The sequence below is a fragment of the Lolium perenne genome, chromosome 3, assembly GCF_019359855.2.
Source record: "Lolium perenne isolate Kyuss_39 chromosome 3, Kyuss_2.0, whole genome shotgun sequence".
In the NCBI taxonomy this organism is placed as follows: Eukaryota; Viridiplantae; Streptophyta; class Magnoliopsida; order Poales; family Poaceae; genus Lolium; species Lolium perenne.
In genome coordinates, this window is record NC_067246.2 from 247,458,893 (window position 1) to 247,475,152 (window position 16,260).

Below are 16,260 nucleotides of genomic sequence, written 5' to 3' on the forward strand. Positions count from 1 at the left end.
AGAGCAACAAGGCAAGGAAGATAATTCATCACAAGATTTAGCAATACTATGAGTGGATGAATTACTAGGACTAGCACATGGCAATATAGCATTTTGGGTAGTAGTGCTAGTATCCACATGAGGCTCACAAGGTGTTGCCTTCGATATGATAGTCTCATGAGCTAACTTTAGCCTATCATGGGAGGCTAGAAGATCCTTATGGGAGCTAGAAAGCTTTCCATGATTTTCTTCCAATTTCCCATAATTGCTAGTTAGCAATTCAAGTTGAGCCCTTAGCTCAACATTCTCCTTCAAGATAGATGCTTCACAAGAAGTAGAGTTAGTAGCACAAGCATCATCACAAGACATATTAAGAAGAGAAGGTAACATAGCATGCTCTTTTAAATATGAAGCTTGTAGTTGCTCATATGACTTGGTGAGGATAGAGTGTTCGCTCTCCAAGGCCTTGTGGGCCTTGTCTAGATCATCTAGATCCTTAACAAGTTTATCATGGCCAACACCAACTTTGAACTTTTCATTTTTAAGCAATTTTAATTTAGCTTTAGCATGGTCTCTTTCTTTAGTGAGTTTAGCAAATATTTCATTTTGAGACACCTCAAGGGTTTGAAGTTGCTCCTCAAGAGAGGCTACGGTCTCTTGTTCTTCTTCAAGATCATTCTTTAAAGATGCTACATCATCGGCATACTCTCGTTCAAGAGCACCCTTTTTATCAATGGTGTTCTCATGCATCCAAATAAGTTTTTGGCTCTCAATAGCGGTAGTCAAGATTTCAAAGAAGTGAGAGCTAGCAATTTTATCTTTGTAAAGAACCTTGAATACACTCTCACCTTTATCGCGTAGAGAGACAACCCAATCCTCTTCTTCATATTCATCCTCATTCTTATCACCACGAGACATATTAGGTTCCATGGTAGGAGGTACCGTGGAACCCTTGGCCATAAGGCATATATGAGGACCGTGAAATAAAGATGAGGAGTTACTTGAGGCTCCTTTCAAGATCTTGTCTTGACCAATAGAATCTTTGGTTTCCTCTACATTGTTAGACACACAACAACTAGAGGAAATAGAATCATTTTTATCATGGCCACAAGACAATGCAAGCATATCATCATTAGATTTTTTCAAGCAACTTACACATGATATGCAAGGACTATCAACACAAGCATGTAAATCATTTCTAGTGCTAGATGTGTTTAAGTCCAAAGATGAACCATTGCAATGAGATATAGATGAAGGATCATCAATAGTAAGCTCAATACCAACATTGCAATTTCCATCACCACTCACCATATCATTACCTTGTGTCTTGAAACACTTTGGTGAAGTGGATGAAGATGAGAACTCATCACGGCCGGAAGTGGAAGCAATACAATCATCCTCAATGATATTGGACACATCATATTTATCTCGAAGCTTTGTCCATAATTCATGAGCGCTCCCAAAAGGCATGATTGAAGAAGTAACTACATTGCTCACAACAATGGAAAACACATGAGAAGCAAGAGCATCGAGACAAGAGTTTTTCTTCTCCTCATAAGATAAATTTTGGGGATCCTTAGGAGAAGAAAAACCCATGTCAAGAAATCGCTCCATGTTCGGGAAATACCCCGCAAAATATTAAGCACATAAATTTTCCATAGATCATAATTCGTGCCATCAAATATAAACAAGTTATTGTGATCTAATCCCCTAACCGACATCTTTACTCTCAAGGCGGTGAAGCCTAAGAATGAGAGACCTTGCTCGATACCAATTGAAAGGACACGGATGTCGCCTAGAGGGGGGGGTGAATAGGCGATTTAAAACTTTTACGAGATGGGCTTAACTAATGCGGAATAAAACTAGCGTTTACTTTGTCAAGCCCAAAGCATATATACTATGGTTCACCTATGTGCACCAACAACTTATTCTAAGCAAGAGTTCACCTATGTGCACCAACAACTTATGCTAAGCAATACAAGCAAGTATGTGATAGCAAGATATATATAACTTCAAGCACGATGGCTATCACAAGGTAAGGTGCATAAGTAAAGAGCTCGGGTATAGAGATAACCGAGGCACGCGGGAGACGATGATTTATCCCGGAGTTCACACTCTTGCGAGTGCTAATCTCCGGTGGAGAGGTGCGGTTGCTTAGTGCTCCCGAACGCCACAAGAGGCTCACCTTGAGGTGTGGTTGCTCGATGCACACCAACGCCACAAAGGCCTCACCCCAAGATGCGGTACTCACACCACACACCGAACGCCACGAAGGCGCCTCACCTAAATCTCCGGTGACCCTCGCCACAAAGGCCTAGGTCACGGTTCCACTAAGGGATTTCCTTCGAGGCGGAAACCGGGCCTTACACAAAGATTGGGGCACACATCCACAACTTAATTGGAGGCTCCCAACAAATCGCCACAAAGGCCTAGAATCCGTCTAGGGTTCCAAGAACCCAAGAGTAACAACTTCCTTGCTTTCACCTCCACGAATCACCGTGGAGAACTCAAACCGATGCACCAAATGCAATGGCAAGAACACCACAAAGATGCTCAAGTCCTTCTCTCTCAAATTCCAACAAAGCTACAAAAGCTATTGGGGGAATAAGAGAGGAAGAACAAAGGAATTCACAAAGAACACCAAGATCAAGATCTAGAGGATTCCACTCACAAAGAGATGGATTTGATTGGTAGAAAAGTAGATCTAGATCTCCTCTCTCTTTTCCCTCAAATGGGGGCAAGAATCATGGAGGGATTGAGAGATAGTGCAAGCTTCTCTAGTTCAACAATGGAGGAGAGAGAGAGTGAGAGAAGCACAGCCCAAGGAGGAAGAAGGGGGTATTTATACCCCCAAGAAAATCGAGCCGTTTGGGCAAAAACGGGGCCGGATATTCCGGCCCAAGTTGGGGCCGGATTATCCGGGGCCGGATAATCCGGCCTCGGGGACAAAACCTGGACAAAATCCGGCCAAAAATCCGGCCCCTATCCAGAGCTGCTTTTCTTCCGGTCCTTAGACGATTTCGGGGGGGCCGGATATTTCCGAAATATCCGGCCCGGATAATCCGGCCCGGATATTTCCAAAATATCCGGCCTAAGAAAACTGCGAAACACCAAAACTAAAACGGGCATAACTTTTGCATCCGGACTCCGATTTCGATGATCTTGGGCTCGTTGAAATCACAACAACGAGCTCTACAACAATATGCATAGAAACATCATAGTCCAGCAAAGGAGGATAGAAACAAATGAAGAAAGGTTTGACCTATCTCAAAAAGACATACCGGTAAAACCTCCAATCTTGAAAATGCAACAAGTTGCCCATGGAAAAACCATTCTCAATGAACTAGAGCTTGTCATGAGAATAAGCACAAGCTCTAAAACATCACATGGATAAGATCCAAATAAAACCAAGAAAGATGATGAACCAAACTCGAAAACGCAACAAGTGATCTATGCGAAATCCGTTTTCGATGAACTAGAGCTTGTCATGAGAATAAGCACAAGCTCTAAAACATCACATGGATAAGGTCCAAATAACAACCAAGAAAGATGATGAACCAAACTCGAAAACGCAACAAGTGATCTATGCGAAATCCGTTTTCGATGAACTAGAGCTTGTCATGAGAATAAGCACAAGCTCTAAAACATCACATGGATAAGGTCCAAATAACAACCAAGAAAGATGATGCAAGGATGCAAAGGTTTGAGCTCTCTCCGAACGATACGATCGAGTTACTCACTCGAGAGCCCTCTTGATAGTACGGCAACTAAACTATAAACCGGTCTCCAACTACACTATGAGACCGGTGAGAAACAAACCCTATCAAGAGCAAACCTTATACTTGCGCATTCCACTTGAGCTCGATGACGACGATCTTGACCTCAACAAGATGGAACGCCTTTCTTGCTTGTGCTTGCTTGACGAAGTCTTGTGGATTGCTCCCCCATAATCCACCATGGGAGAGCTTCTTCTTCGGCGCATCTTCACATATCCATGATCACCATATGGATGGCAAGACTCAAGCAAAGGATCTCTTCGAGATGGCTCATCTTGAACTTGCACTTCATTTCTTCATTCTTCATCATGTTGATGTCTTGAAGTAACTTGAGGGCTCACTTCATCTTCATCTTCAAGACATACTTGACACTTGATATCCTTCATCAATTTCTTCTTATTGCAACCTTGAAGCCAACATATGGTTCAAGAATTGCCTATGGACAACTCCTACAAATATAACTCAATGCAAACATTAGTCCATAGGGATTGTCATTAATTACCAAAACCACACATGGGGGCTCCATGCACTTTCACCTCCTGCACCGCCTCTTCGCCTATAAGACCCCTTTCGACCTAAAAACACGATACGAATTGACGAAACTCCAGAAAGACTCCAAGGGCGCCGCCGCCATCGCGAAACTCCAATTCGGGGGACAGAAGTCTCTGTTCCGGCACCCTGCCGGGACGGGGAAGTGCCCCCGGAAGCCATCAACATCGACGCCACCGCCTCCATCATGCTCCGTGAGTAGTTCCCCCATGGACTACGGGTTCTAGTAGTAGCTAGTTGGTACTCTCTATCCCATGTATTTCAATACAATGATCTCATGAGCTGCCTTACATGATTGAGATCCATCTGATGTAATCGGTGTTGTGTTTGTTGGGATCCGATGGATGATACATTATGATTAGTCTATCTATAAAGTTTGTGAAGTTATTGTTGCTGCAATCTTGTTATGCTTAATGCTTGTCAGTAGGGCCCGAGTGGCATGATCTTAGATTTAAGCTCTATAATTATTGCTTAGATTGTATCTACAAGTTGTTTGCACATATTGCTGTCTGGAACCCGAGGCCCCAAAGTGACAGAAAATTGGGACAACCAGAGGGGAAGGCTGTGATATGAGGATCACATGTTTTCACCAAGTGTTAATGCTTTGCTCCGGTGCTCTATTAAAAGGAGTACCTTAATAGCCAGTAGATTCCCTTGAGGCCCGGCTGCCACCGGCTGGTAGGACAAAAGATGTCATGCAAGTTTCTCATTGCGAGCACGTATGACTATATATGGAAAACATGCTTACATAATTAATAATCTTGATGTTCTATGTTAATGCTATTTCAATCCTATCAATTGCCCAACTGTAATTTGTTCACCCAACACTTGTTATTGGAGAGTTACCACTAGTGTAGATAGCTGGGAACCCCGGTCCTTCTCTCATCATCATATACTCGTTCTATATGTCATTGGAAGTAGTATCAACTATTTTCTGGTGCCATCGCCTCTGTGTTATTGCTACTGCTACTGTGTTACTGTTACTATTGCTCTCATATTACTGCTGCTTTCACATCACACCTGTTACTAGTGCTTTTCCAGGTGCAGCTGAATTGACAACTCAATTATTAAGGCTTATAAGTATTCTTTACCTCCCCTTGTGTCGAATCAATAAATTTGGGTTTTACTTCCCTCGAAGACTGTTGCGATCCCCTATACTTGTGGGTTATCACACACCTAACTTATCGCGAATTACATCGTTCCTAGTTCAGTCCTTTCTGGTATGGCCACACATCCGACGTAGCATACGATCTCCGCGATACTCATTTGTTAGTTAGGAGAATTTCCAAACCCAACACGTACCATATTATAAGGGGAAAAAATACAGTGCATGAGATATTTTTTTGAAGTGTATGCCAAAATGTTTTAAATGCCACAAGTGAAGATCACAATAGGGTTGTGTAAATATTCAGCAAACGCAACAGATGGAAACATTCCGTAGATTAAGAAAGGCTCAAAGCTGGCAAAAAAATATGGCAAAGTCAGGGATTGACCTGCAATACAACGGCAGGCAACCAGGACAGAATCTGCCAGTCAGTCATCAATCCCCCGTTCTCTCCCTACACCGGGTCCATCCAAAAACCGGCCTCTCCTCCACCCACCAAACCAAACCCTTCTCCCTCCCACCACCCAAGCAAAACCAGGTAAAAACCCCGGACACACACCCAACTCGCCGTCGCACACACGAGACTCGCGCAGCCAAAAGCCAGGAGAGAGGAAAAGGAGGCGGAGAGGGCGACCTCCACCTGCCCGGCGGCCGCTGCCACGGGGGACCTCGCCCGCTCGTCGCCGGGGCCGCCGCCGCCGCCGAGATCTAGGGTTCCGGCCATGGCCAGCCCGCGGTCGCCCGGCGGCGCCGGGGACGAGGCGATCTGGAGGAAGCTGCGCGACGCGGGCTTCGACGAGGAGTCCGTCAGGCGCCTCGACAAGGCCAAGCTCATCGGCTACATCTCGCGGATCGAGTCCGAGGTACCTCACTCCCCCCTCCCCGGTCCCCTCGCGCTGCGTTTCGAATGCGCCGGGTCTTGGTTTCGCCCTTCTTGCGCATGGAGGATTAGTCTTTTGGGGTTTCTTTCGGGGAAGAGGAAAAAGACGACATGTGGAAAGGATTGGCGGCTCGCCGGATAGTTTCCGCGTGTCGATTCGATCCCTCCCAAGGTTTCTTGGTTTCTTTATGCCAGCAATGGCGTCATCCTGTGCGCAGATTAGTGGGGGGAAAACGGCATCTTGGCCTCATTTCTTGGTTTCTCTGGCAGTACCGTGGTGCGTGTTTGTGCTGGATGGGTTGCCTAACAAAGAAATCAGTCGTTTTTTACTGTTATATAGGCAGAGATTTTGCAGATTGGTTTCGTTTTGCTGACTTGAATTAATTGCTGTTTTTCCTCGTGTTCCCGTCCATTCTGCTTGATTGGGTTCGGTTCTTGATACATCGGGGTTCCAGCTGCTGCACCTATAGTGTCGTTTGTATTGCTCTCGTATACTATTGTTTAGTGCATTCTAATATCCATAGCGAGCATAAAGGCTGGAGGGAGGCACGATTATTGTTGAATTGACATTTGCATAACCCTTATAGGCTTATAGGGAATTTCTTTCGATTAATCTCGTACGCCTGTCTGCAGCAAACATTATACAGTACCACAGTTTCTTTACAAGTCCTGTGTTTAAGCTAATGCAACAGTTTCTTGAACTTTCATCTCCTGCAAGTCGTGTGCTGAAGCTAATGTTTTTGTTACTTTACAAGTTTTTTTTAGCAGTGTTACTTTACAAGTTTGCTAATCAGGTTGCTGAACAAGTTGGAAGGAGCAATTTGTAAAATTTAATTTTACAAAGCACTCAATGTAAATATTAATTGCGCTGTGTACCATTTACTTTGCTTTCCAATCCAAAATACAACATCACATGTCGCCTTGGTCTATGACAAATGTTCACTATGTGCTGTAAGCTATCTTGTTTGGGAACTGCTGTTGCATAGCTGTGACTTCATGCTCATTTTTTTTTTTCCGTTGTAGCTTAATGATTACCAGCACAATCTCGGGCTTATATTATTGGAGCGAAAGGAGCTGACATCTGAGATGGAACAACTTAAAGCTTCCTTGCTCTCTGCCGAGATCATGCACAAACGTGAACGAGCTTCCCAGCAATCTGCTCTTGGTGAAGCAAGAAAGAGAGAAGAAACCCTAAAAAAGAATGTAGGAGTTCAGAAGGAGTGTGTTGCTAATGTAAGTTTCTGTTTCAACTAATCATATGTGAGCCCAATTTTTTTGTTGTGCAATCTGTAATAGATAAATTATCGTACGGTTGATGGATTTGTTAATAATGGACATTATATTGAATATGCAAAATATGAAGAATATGAAACCAAGTTATTATCAACCTTGTGGTCTCCACTTATTGACTATTTTTAAAACCACTGCTTCACCAATATTAGACCTTTTACATCAATTTTCTGTCCCACTTCATATATTTGCTTCATCTTCCACTTTTTATGTTTTTATGTAGCTTGAAAAGGCACTGCATGATATGCGTGCGGAAACAGCTGAACTGAAGGTTTCATATGAAACCAAATCAGCTGAAGCGCTTGAGTTGATGGACATTGCTCAAAAGAAATTTGATGAGGCAGAAGAGAGGCTTCTCGCAGCAAAGTCCTTGGAAGCAGAGTCCACTCGTGCACGGAACGCTGCTTTGAGAAGTTTACGAGACATGGAAGAGCGTGAAGATCAGCTTAGAAGAAATCGCATTTCTAGTGAATCTGCGTGAGTATTCAGTTTTTGAGAAGTTGGCTCTTCTAACTAGTGCAGTTTAGTTTTGAGTATGGTACTATCAGTTGAGGTGTATTTCTGTTTCAGTTAATTGTGAAGTGTGCACTATGTTCATTCATTCAAATGAATGTCCTGTGTACCGGCTCTCTTCTTTGCTATCTAAACCAAGTTTGTCGTTGCAGGTATGAGGCCAAAGAAAAGGAGATTAACTCACAGAGGAAATCATTGAATGATACCAAGAAAATGATGCATGAAAAGGAGCAGGTACTACTGAAAGAGCAAGCACTGCTTAATCAGAGGGATGAAAACATCCTTGAGAGGTTAGCTTATGTAACTCGCTCAGAGAAAAAGTTAGAAGAGGACAAGTTGATTCTTGAAGATCAACGGATGGTTCTAATGGAAGAGAAAAATAAGCTGGATCTTAAAATGGAGGCAGTAGCTTCAAGGGAGGAAGTATGTATTGGTTTTACCTATCCTTTTAATTAGCAGCCTTATTTTCTGCCAGAATTGTATTACAACTGCTTTGATCACAGGCTATAGCTCGGAAGGAATCTGTGCTTGACAAACGGGAGAGTGAGTTGTTGATTCTCCAAGAAACTATTGCAGATAAAGAACGGGTATGGTTTTCCAGTTCCGTTGTAGATGATTGTAGTATAGCTGGTTTGCGTCTTCTGAATCATCCTGACTTGTGTTGCAGGTTGAGATTGAAAGGCTCAATCAGGAACAAGAAATGGCATTGGAGAAGAGAAAGTCTAAATTTGAAACTGAGATAGAGAATAAGCGTTTGTCCTTCGAGGCGGAAATGGAGAGGATGAGGACTTTGCTGGATCAAAGAGAAAGAGCTCTCAGTGAGAGAGAGCTGGCATTTGCTCAAAGGGAACGAAATGCTGACCTTCGGCTTGCTGAATTAGCAAGCAAGGAAGAGGCCTTATCAGGGAGATCAGATGAGTTGAAAGAGGAGGAAGGAAAGCTCCTCTCTGATAGAGAAGCATTACACATCGAACTACAAAAAGAAAGAGAGGAAATACAGAAGATGAAATTAGATTTGGAGAAGGAAAAGGCTTTCTTTGAAGAGGTGAAGCTGGAAGCAATCCATGCGCAGCAAAATCTTGCAATAACCCAAGCAGAGAGAGACAATGTGCTTACTTTGCAGATGGATCTTAAAGAAGAAATTGACAATCTTAGAGCTCAACAAAAGGAGCTCATGGCTGATGCTGATAGGCTGCAAGGAGAAAAAGAAAGATTTGAGATCGAATGGGAGTTCATTGATGAAAAGAAAGAGGAGTTACAAAAGGAAGCTGCCAGAATTGCTGAAGAGCGAAGAGTAATAACTGAGCATCTCAAAAATCAATCAGATATCATCAAACAAGAGAAGGAAAATTTATGTGCCCAGTTCAAAAGTAATTCAGAAACCCTCTCCCGTGACCATGAAGAGCTCATGAGCAAGATGCAGCTAGAACATGCAAGTTGGCTAAGTACGATTCAGCGTGAGAGAGAAGATCTTACAAGAGACATTGATAATCAGAGAATGGAGTTACTAAATTTGGCCAAGGCAAGGCAGATGGAAATAGATTCTAAATTTAGGGAAAGAGAAGAAGAGTTTGAGCAGAAAAAGTCCAAGGAGCTTGAGTACGTAAATTCTCAAAAGGAGACGATCAAGTCAAAACTAGAGCATGTTGCGCTTGAACTGCAGAAACTTGAGGATGAGAGGAAAGAGGCTACTTTGGAGCGGGAGAAGAGAGAGCAAGAGCTGTCTGAGATTAAAACTACAATTGAAGCCCTTAATAATCAACGAGAGAAGCTGCAAGAGCAAAGAAAACTGCTTCATTCAGACCGTGAAGCAATAACAGAGCAAATTCAGCAACTTAATGTGTTGGAAGAACTGAAAATCGATTCCGAGAGTAAACAACTGTCTTTGATTGAGTGTGGAAAGTCAAAGATGAATGAGAATGGTGTCCTCCCTTCTGGTGAAAATCATCATGCAACTCCTAGAAACTGTTCACCAAAGCTTCTCGACAGGAAACTAGAAGTGTCACCTTCAGCCCCAACGCCAATATCCTGGGTTCGAAAATGTGCGCAGGTGATATTCAAACGCTCTGCTGAGAAGAGCGCTGATCATGATAATGTTCATAATGGTGTACCAAGAAACCTTCCGAAACCTGTTGATATCGCTAATCAGCTAGGCGACGAAGCTGGAGAAGTACCTCAAGTTGGGAAAAAGAGGTCTTATCTGTTTGCTTGTGATCAAATCGAAGATTCAGAGCCAAGCCGAAAGTACCAAAGGAGCACTATTCAAACCGTAGTTGGAGGAGAAATTACTTCAAACTGGTAGTTATATTTCTGCACAACTAACATAAACTTTCTGCCAATTCTTGGGAATAAATTTGTTTCCTGCATTAACATGTCCATGTTTTCAGCCCATCAATTCTAGAAGAGAAGTGTTCGAAAAATGTACATGATGATCTGGCCTTTGCAAATGGTAAAGTTGACGAGTCAGATTTTGCTGATGATGATGAACCTTCAGAGGATATCACAGTGGTAAGTGCTCTTTTTTGTTCCACTCCTCACCATGTGCTCTTTCCTGCTGTACTGGCCCGTTTTCAGTTTCTAAATGTCCTTCACTGTCCCAATAATCTTGCTATATTCCTTCTTGGTTATGTTCTTTTATGTCCTAAATGTTATGCAGTTAGATGCTTTTTTCCTTAATCTAATGTTCTGCTGGACGAGATTACTCTTAGCTCCTCTGTTAGAGCATGTTTAACTTGTTGCTATCTGTTCAGCTTAACAACTGTTTGGTGCATTTTATGTTTTGATCACATATATTGACTCTGGTATTGTTAGAGGCCCCCTTTACCTGATTATTTCAATGGTTTTTGTCTTCCAGTCTGCAACTGAACCATCCAATGGATTGCTTGATAAGCAAGAGGATGATGCTAACGGTGAAGAGGAAGAGGAAGATGAAGATGAAGAGGAAGATGAAGAGGAAGAAGAGAAAACATCGCCAGGGAAGAAGTTGTGGCGATTTCTCATCACATGAGTAGGTTCCACTTATGATAGAGATACAGAGCTGACTGTAGGGCTGACAGTTACCTCTGATGAAGATACTTTCCTTTAGGTCCATCATCTGCATGTCCACCTTTCGTATTGAACAGTGGCATGTTGTTGGGTACTTGTTGGTTGTGTGCCTGTTATTACCAGCGGCGGTTTTCGAAGCAGCTGTGGAACTAGGTGATCTATTTTGTGTTTTCACATCCCGGCCACTTCGACATCTAAAGGGTTGATAGCTTCCTGGATGTGTACAAATGATTGGGGTCTAGGAAAGCCCATATGGCCATTGGTAGTAGCTATGTGCAAAATGGTGTTGGTATTCGCCTGTGCGATTGTCTTTCATCTTAATGCGTGATCCTGTGTTCTATATTTGATATCATGTCATGCAAAGTTGCCTCCATATTTGTTACTCTGATTGATATTTCTCTTGGTATCCACCTGTTTGACTAGTAAAAGAGCAACGTGTCGCATCAAAATTGCTACGGTTGCAGTTGATTTGCCTGGCTTTAGTTAGGCGGGCTTGGGCGAAACTGAACATGTGTTCAAAATTTACATTTCGTATGAGCATCTACGGGCAAAACATTGACCTCTTGCAACTATATGATGTTTAAAATACTTCTGCACTCGAAGAGCATCTTTTGGCGACAAAAATTAAAGGAACCAAACATTAGCCAGTGGAAAATATGCTCACTTTTCTTTTTTGAATTTTTGAATTGATGCTCACTATATTTTTCCTTACTACTACTATTTTACTTTACTACAACAGCTACTACTACTCTGTTTGCTTCCTAACACCGCGTGTCACGACCCAGTCTGAAACAATACAAATTACAAATTGCAAAATGAAGTGTGGAAAATGTGCAAATCATCATGTCTCAGCCCTACCTATAACCAAACTATACGGAGTGAAAAAAAAAGAACTCCAGCACTGCCTCACCGGCTCGCCCTCCAGGCCTCCACCGTCTTCCTTCAAATTCCACCCCGCCGCCGCTCTTCTTCCCAAAGCGGTGCCCCCTCCTCCTCCTAGCGCCGCTCCTCCTAGCGCGCCGCCCCCACCGGAGCTCCTTCCCACGCCACCGTCAACTCCCTCTCCACTGGGCCGCCTTCCCTGAACAACCACACCAATGGCGGTGCGGCGGTGATCGGCGGGTCGAGCAGCGACGTTGAGGACGATGCCAACCGTATCCGTGGTAGGTACCTGCGTAGCTCCTGTTTTGTGCCTGTAACCCTGTATCCAGTCATGGAGTGAATCAGGCTAGTGAATTCGAACCCCGATCTAGATCGAGCGATCGGAATCGGGGTTCAGCGATGGTCTGAACAATTCCTGTAGGTGCGGTTAAGCGGTAGTTGTCACTCCCTGCTTTGGGGAACTACTAACAGTAGGTACAGCATAGTTAGGTGCTGTTCTGAGTTGTGTGGGGATGAGCAATTGCTTATTTCAAATTTCAGTCGGATGATAGAAAACATCTCAAACAGCCGTTTTATTGAGGATATATTTGTCAAGTTAGTTCTGAACTTCATCAACCAGAACACTCAATGCAGACACCGGATAACAAAATTACAGGAACCAGTGAATTGCTTCATACGGCAGATTCATTGGTTCCGCATGTTTATTTTACTCACTGATTATACAGTGCCAACGACTTGGTTTCTTTATTTGTTTATTCACATCTTTGCATTGCGACAAATCCTGAACTTCACTTACATGGTGTTAAGCAAACCTAGCAGTTAGTCAGTTATTGGAACTGGTGTACGATGCTGAGCAATATTGGTATTAGTAATATATGCTGTGCTCTTCTCTAGCTTCCATTTCTACAAGTATAAACATGATGTTTAGACCATCAACTTATGCAATAGTGAGAAACAGAATGCTACTATTCATTGCTCCCTGTAGCTTGCTCAAACTTCATCATGGTTTTTGAAGTTTTGCTAATATTTCACCATGAATATCTGGCTGAATAAGGCTATCCTATGATTACAAAACTTCTTTGCTCTGTTGGCCTAGATTGATCAATGATTACTCCTCCTGATATATAGAAGAGTAGCTGTTTTATTTATTTAGTTAGTGATTTGCTTTTTATGGTTTATTCTTGTTCAACATTTTATATGGATTAAATTCATAGTGGATTTATTACTGCTGCTTTCTTATGAAGGTTAGTAAAATGAAACTGAAGATGAGGAACAAACAGAGAAAATCTTCTGTTCTCAACTTTATTGTATGGGGCTTGGTGGGATTTGCCCTCATTGTCTGCTTATTTTTCGTCAGCCGTCAAGTAAAAACTGGGCTTGGCCGTATCGGTTCTAGCCAGCTACATGCCATCAGAGAATTGGAAAAGGTTGAGGAAGAGGAGTTTCGCTTGCCACCTCCTCACAAGTTGAATCCTCGTGCAGTGAAACGCCGGGGCCCTCACAAGACTTCGAAGATCATCGATGAATATCTTGATGGCTCCTCAGCACTACACGATTCGTTCTTCCCTAGTGAAGCGACTGCTATAAACCCCCTAAAGGGCGGGAATGATAGCATGTCCTTTTATCCTGGTAGGGTGTGGCTGGACACTAGTGGAAATGCCATTCAAGCCCATGGTGGCGGGATTCTATATGATCACAGGACTTCGAAATACTATTGGTATGGAGAAAACAAAGATGGACCAACCTACCAAGTTCATCCTGAAGGGGCACGCCGGGTAAGTCGAAATTCTGTTATTAAATCTGTCTTAACTATTCTTTGTTTATTTAACATTTGTTCTGAACTTGCAATGTGACTGTTGTTTGATTACCTGCAGGAGTAGGTTGTGTCCTGATGCTTTGCTTGTGTTTGTGTTCTTTCCAGGTAGACCTTATAGGGGTAAGCTGCTACTCCTCAGAGGACTTATGGTCTTGGACAAATGAGGGAATTGTGCTTCCTGGAGAGCGTACCAACATCACCCATGATCTTCATAAATCAAAGGTGCTTGAGAGACCTAAGGTGATATATAATGATTACACTGGGAAATATGTCATGTGGATGCATATTGACGACGCGAACTACACCAAAGCATCTGTCGGTGTGGCTGTCAGCAACTCTCCCACAGGACCTTTCACTTACCTCTACAGCTTTCAGCCACATGGATTTGATAGTAGAGACATGACAGTTTTCAAAGATGACGACGGGATGGCTTACCTCTTCTACTCCTCTCGTGGCAATACCGAGCTTCATGTCAGTCCACTCACAAAGGATTATCTCAACGTCACACTGGCGATGCGAAGGATATTAATAAGACGATTCAGGGAAGCTCCGGCAGTCTTCAAGGTGGAAGGAATCTACTATATGATCACCTCGCGCTGCTCAGGCTGGGCTCCCAATCCAGCACTGGCACATGCTGCCCACAAGATCATGGGGCCATGGGAGACGCTGGGGAATCCCTGCGTCGGAGGCAACCATTTTCTACGTCTGACAACGTTCCTATCTCAGAGCACGTTCGTGCTTCCCCTCCCCGGCTTGCCTGGTACATTCATCTTCATGGCAGACAGGTGGAACCCGTCGGACCTGAGAGACTCCCGATATGTTTGGCTACCCCTGTCGATCGGAGGTCTGGCAGACGAGGCCTTGGACTATAGTTTCGGTTTCCCTTCGTGGTCGAGGGTGTCGATCTACTGGCACAGGAAGTGGCGCCTCCCTGAAGGTTGGAGGTGGAGCTATACCTGAATTTTACGGTGCGCATAGTGACAGAGTATACGGTACTTAACAATAGATGATGAATGCAATTGCAGTCGAGATAGGGTGGTGATGGTTCAGAAAATCTTGATTGATGTATCTGAGCTTAGGACATCTGCCTAGAAATCTTCCGTGTGTCGGCAAGTTCATGAGAAGATCAATCTGAAACTGGATACGATGAACCGAGCTCATACTATCACTTATTTCTGAATGCTGTGCAACTTTGCCAAAACGTAACAGCACTGCACAATACAGCTAGGCTCATATTTGCAGAAGAGCTTGAGCAGACAAGCCACATCTTCTTGCAAGCTTGAACTATTTACAGTGCTGCTAAATTACTGCTTGAGTCTTTTGTCGGGCATAATAAGTCGTGAAGCAACAAGACACCGACACACTCCTCTCCGGGCTCCTGCTCAAGCGGTTGAGCGGGCGCATCAACGCACGCGTCAAAGCGGGAACTGTCGGCCGTGCACGCACAAAACGTTGATGCGTTTTTAGTGCGTCATCACGTAGGCGCATAAACAACGGTGCGATGGACTGTTTTCTGTACAGCCAGTAATCACACGTCACTTTGCTCTAGTAGTATTAGTATACAATCATCACAAATTGTACAACTGGCCTTGGGGAAACTACCGGCATGTGGTGGTTCCGTGTTTCGCGGTGCTCATGCTGCAGAGCACCGTGTGGACATATGCAGCGCCCGTGTGCATATCGCCACTGCAGAAAAGTGCAGAGCGGCAGTGTTCTCGCTGCTTCCTGTTTGCGCCGCGCAATGCAGGGATCCGTTTGTCAAGTGCAATGCAGGACCTGCCGATTTGATTTACAGGGCGGAGGGATCAGATGTGTGCAGATGGGATGATTCCTTCCGTCCTCCCATCAAGCCACATTGCCCGTGAAAACATCATCTAGTTTAAAGTAGATTAGTTTGTTAAAAAAAGTTATAACCAATCTAACCAATGTTGATTACGAAGTACAATATTAATATATTTCCTTTGTCGAAAAAAACCAAAGCGGGTGGATTGGGCACCGCTTTGCATCCTACTCACATTCGATGGTTACTAACATTTTGCTGCAACAAGGCAAAAGTTTTGCCATTTTCATTATGTAAAATGGAGTTTTAGAGGTCTTACAAGCCAACTCTTGACCAAGAGGTCAAAAAGATAAATAAAAGCTTACACTCGCGGTATTATATTACACAAAGCTTTCCCTTGGCGAGGCACCATATAACCACCTCCTCTTTAATTTTTGACACAAGTATATCTACCGTAATGAATTGATTTTGGAAGACGCAAACATTTCTTTCTCCCCAAATTTTCCAAGACACGGGCATTGCTAGCGAAGCCATTGCATTTCTTCCTTGTCGTCTCTTGTGGACCGCCTCAAGCCACCAAGTCTTAAAGGAAACGAGAGCCAATTGGTAGGGTCGATAGCCTAGCCCTCGTTGTTTGGTTGCCCA

At 43.5% G+C, this 16,260-nt stretch overlaps 2 protein-coding genes across 3 annotated transcripts; both read left to right on the top strand.

Annotated features, from left to right (window-relative positions):
- The first annotated feature begins 5,927 nt into the window (after window positions 1-5,927).
- Window positions 5,928-11,479, top strand: LOC127344626 (nuclear matrix constituent protein 1b). The gene is made up of 8 exons (XM_051370939.2): window positions 5,928-6,272; window positions 7,313-7,522; window positions 7,803-8,056; window positions 8,245-8,515; window positions 8,596-8,679; window positions 8,760-10,390; window positions 10,480-10,600; window positions 10,947-11,479. Exons 1-8 carry the CDS (start codon window positions 6,132-6,134, stop codon window positions 11,097-11,099), a joined length of 2,865 nt encoding a protein of 954 aa, XP_051226899.1. The 5' UTR covers window positions 5,928-6,131; the 3' UTR covers window positions 11,100-11,479.
- Window positions 11,480-12,020: 541 nt separating this feature from the next.
- Window positions 12,021-15,099, top strand: LOC127344627 (uncharacterized). Of its 2 annotated transcripts, none has more exons than XM_051370940.2 (3): window positions 12,021-12,300; window positions 13,264-13,794; window positions 13,941-15,099. In XM_051370940.2, exons 1-3 carry the CDS (start codon window positions 12,283-12,285, stop codon window positions 14,793-14,795), a joined length of 1,404 nt encoding a protein of 467 aa, XP_051226900.1. In that variant the 5' UTR covers window positions 12,021-12,282; the 3' UTR covers window positions 14,796-15,099. The 2 variants fall into 2 exon arrangements, with proteins under 2 accessions (XP_051226900.1, XP_051226901.1); XM_051370941.2 differs by having other exon boundaries at window positions 13,269-13,794.
- Window positions 15,100-16,260: the final 1,161 nt, after the last annotated feature.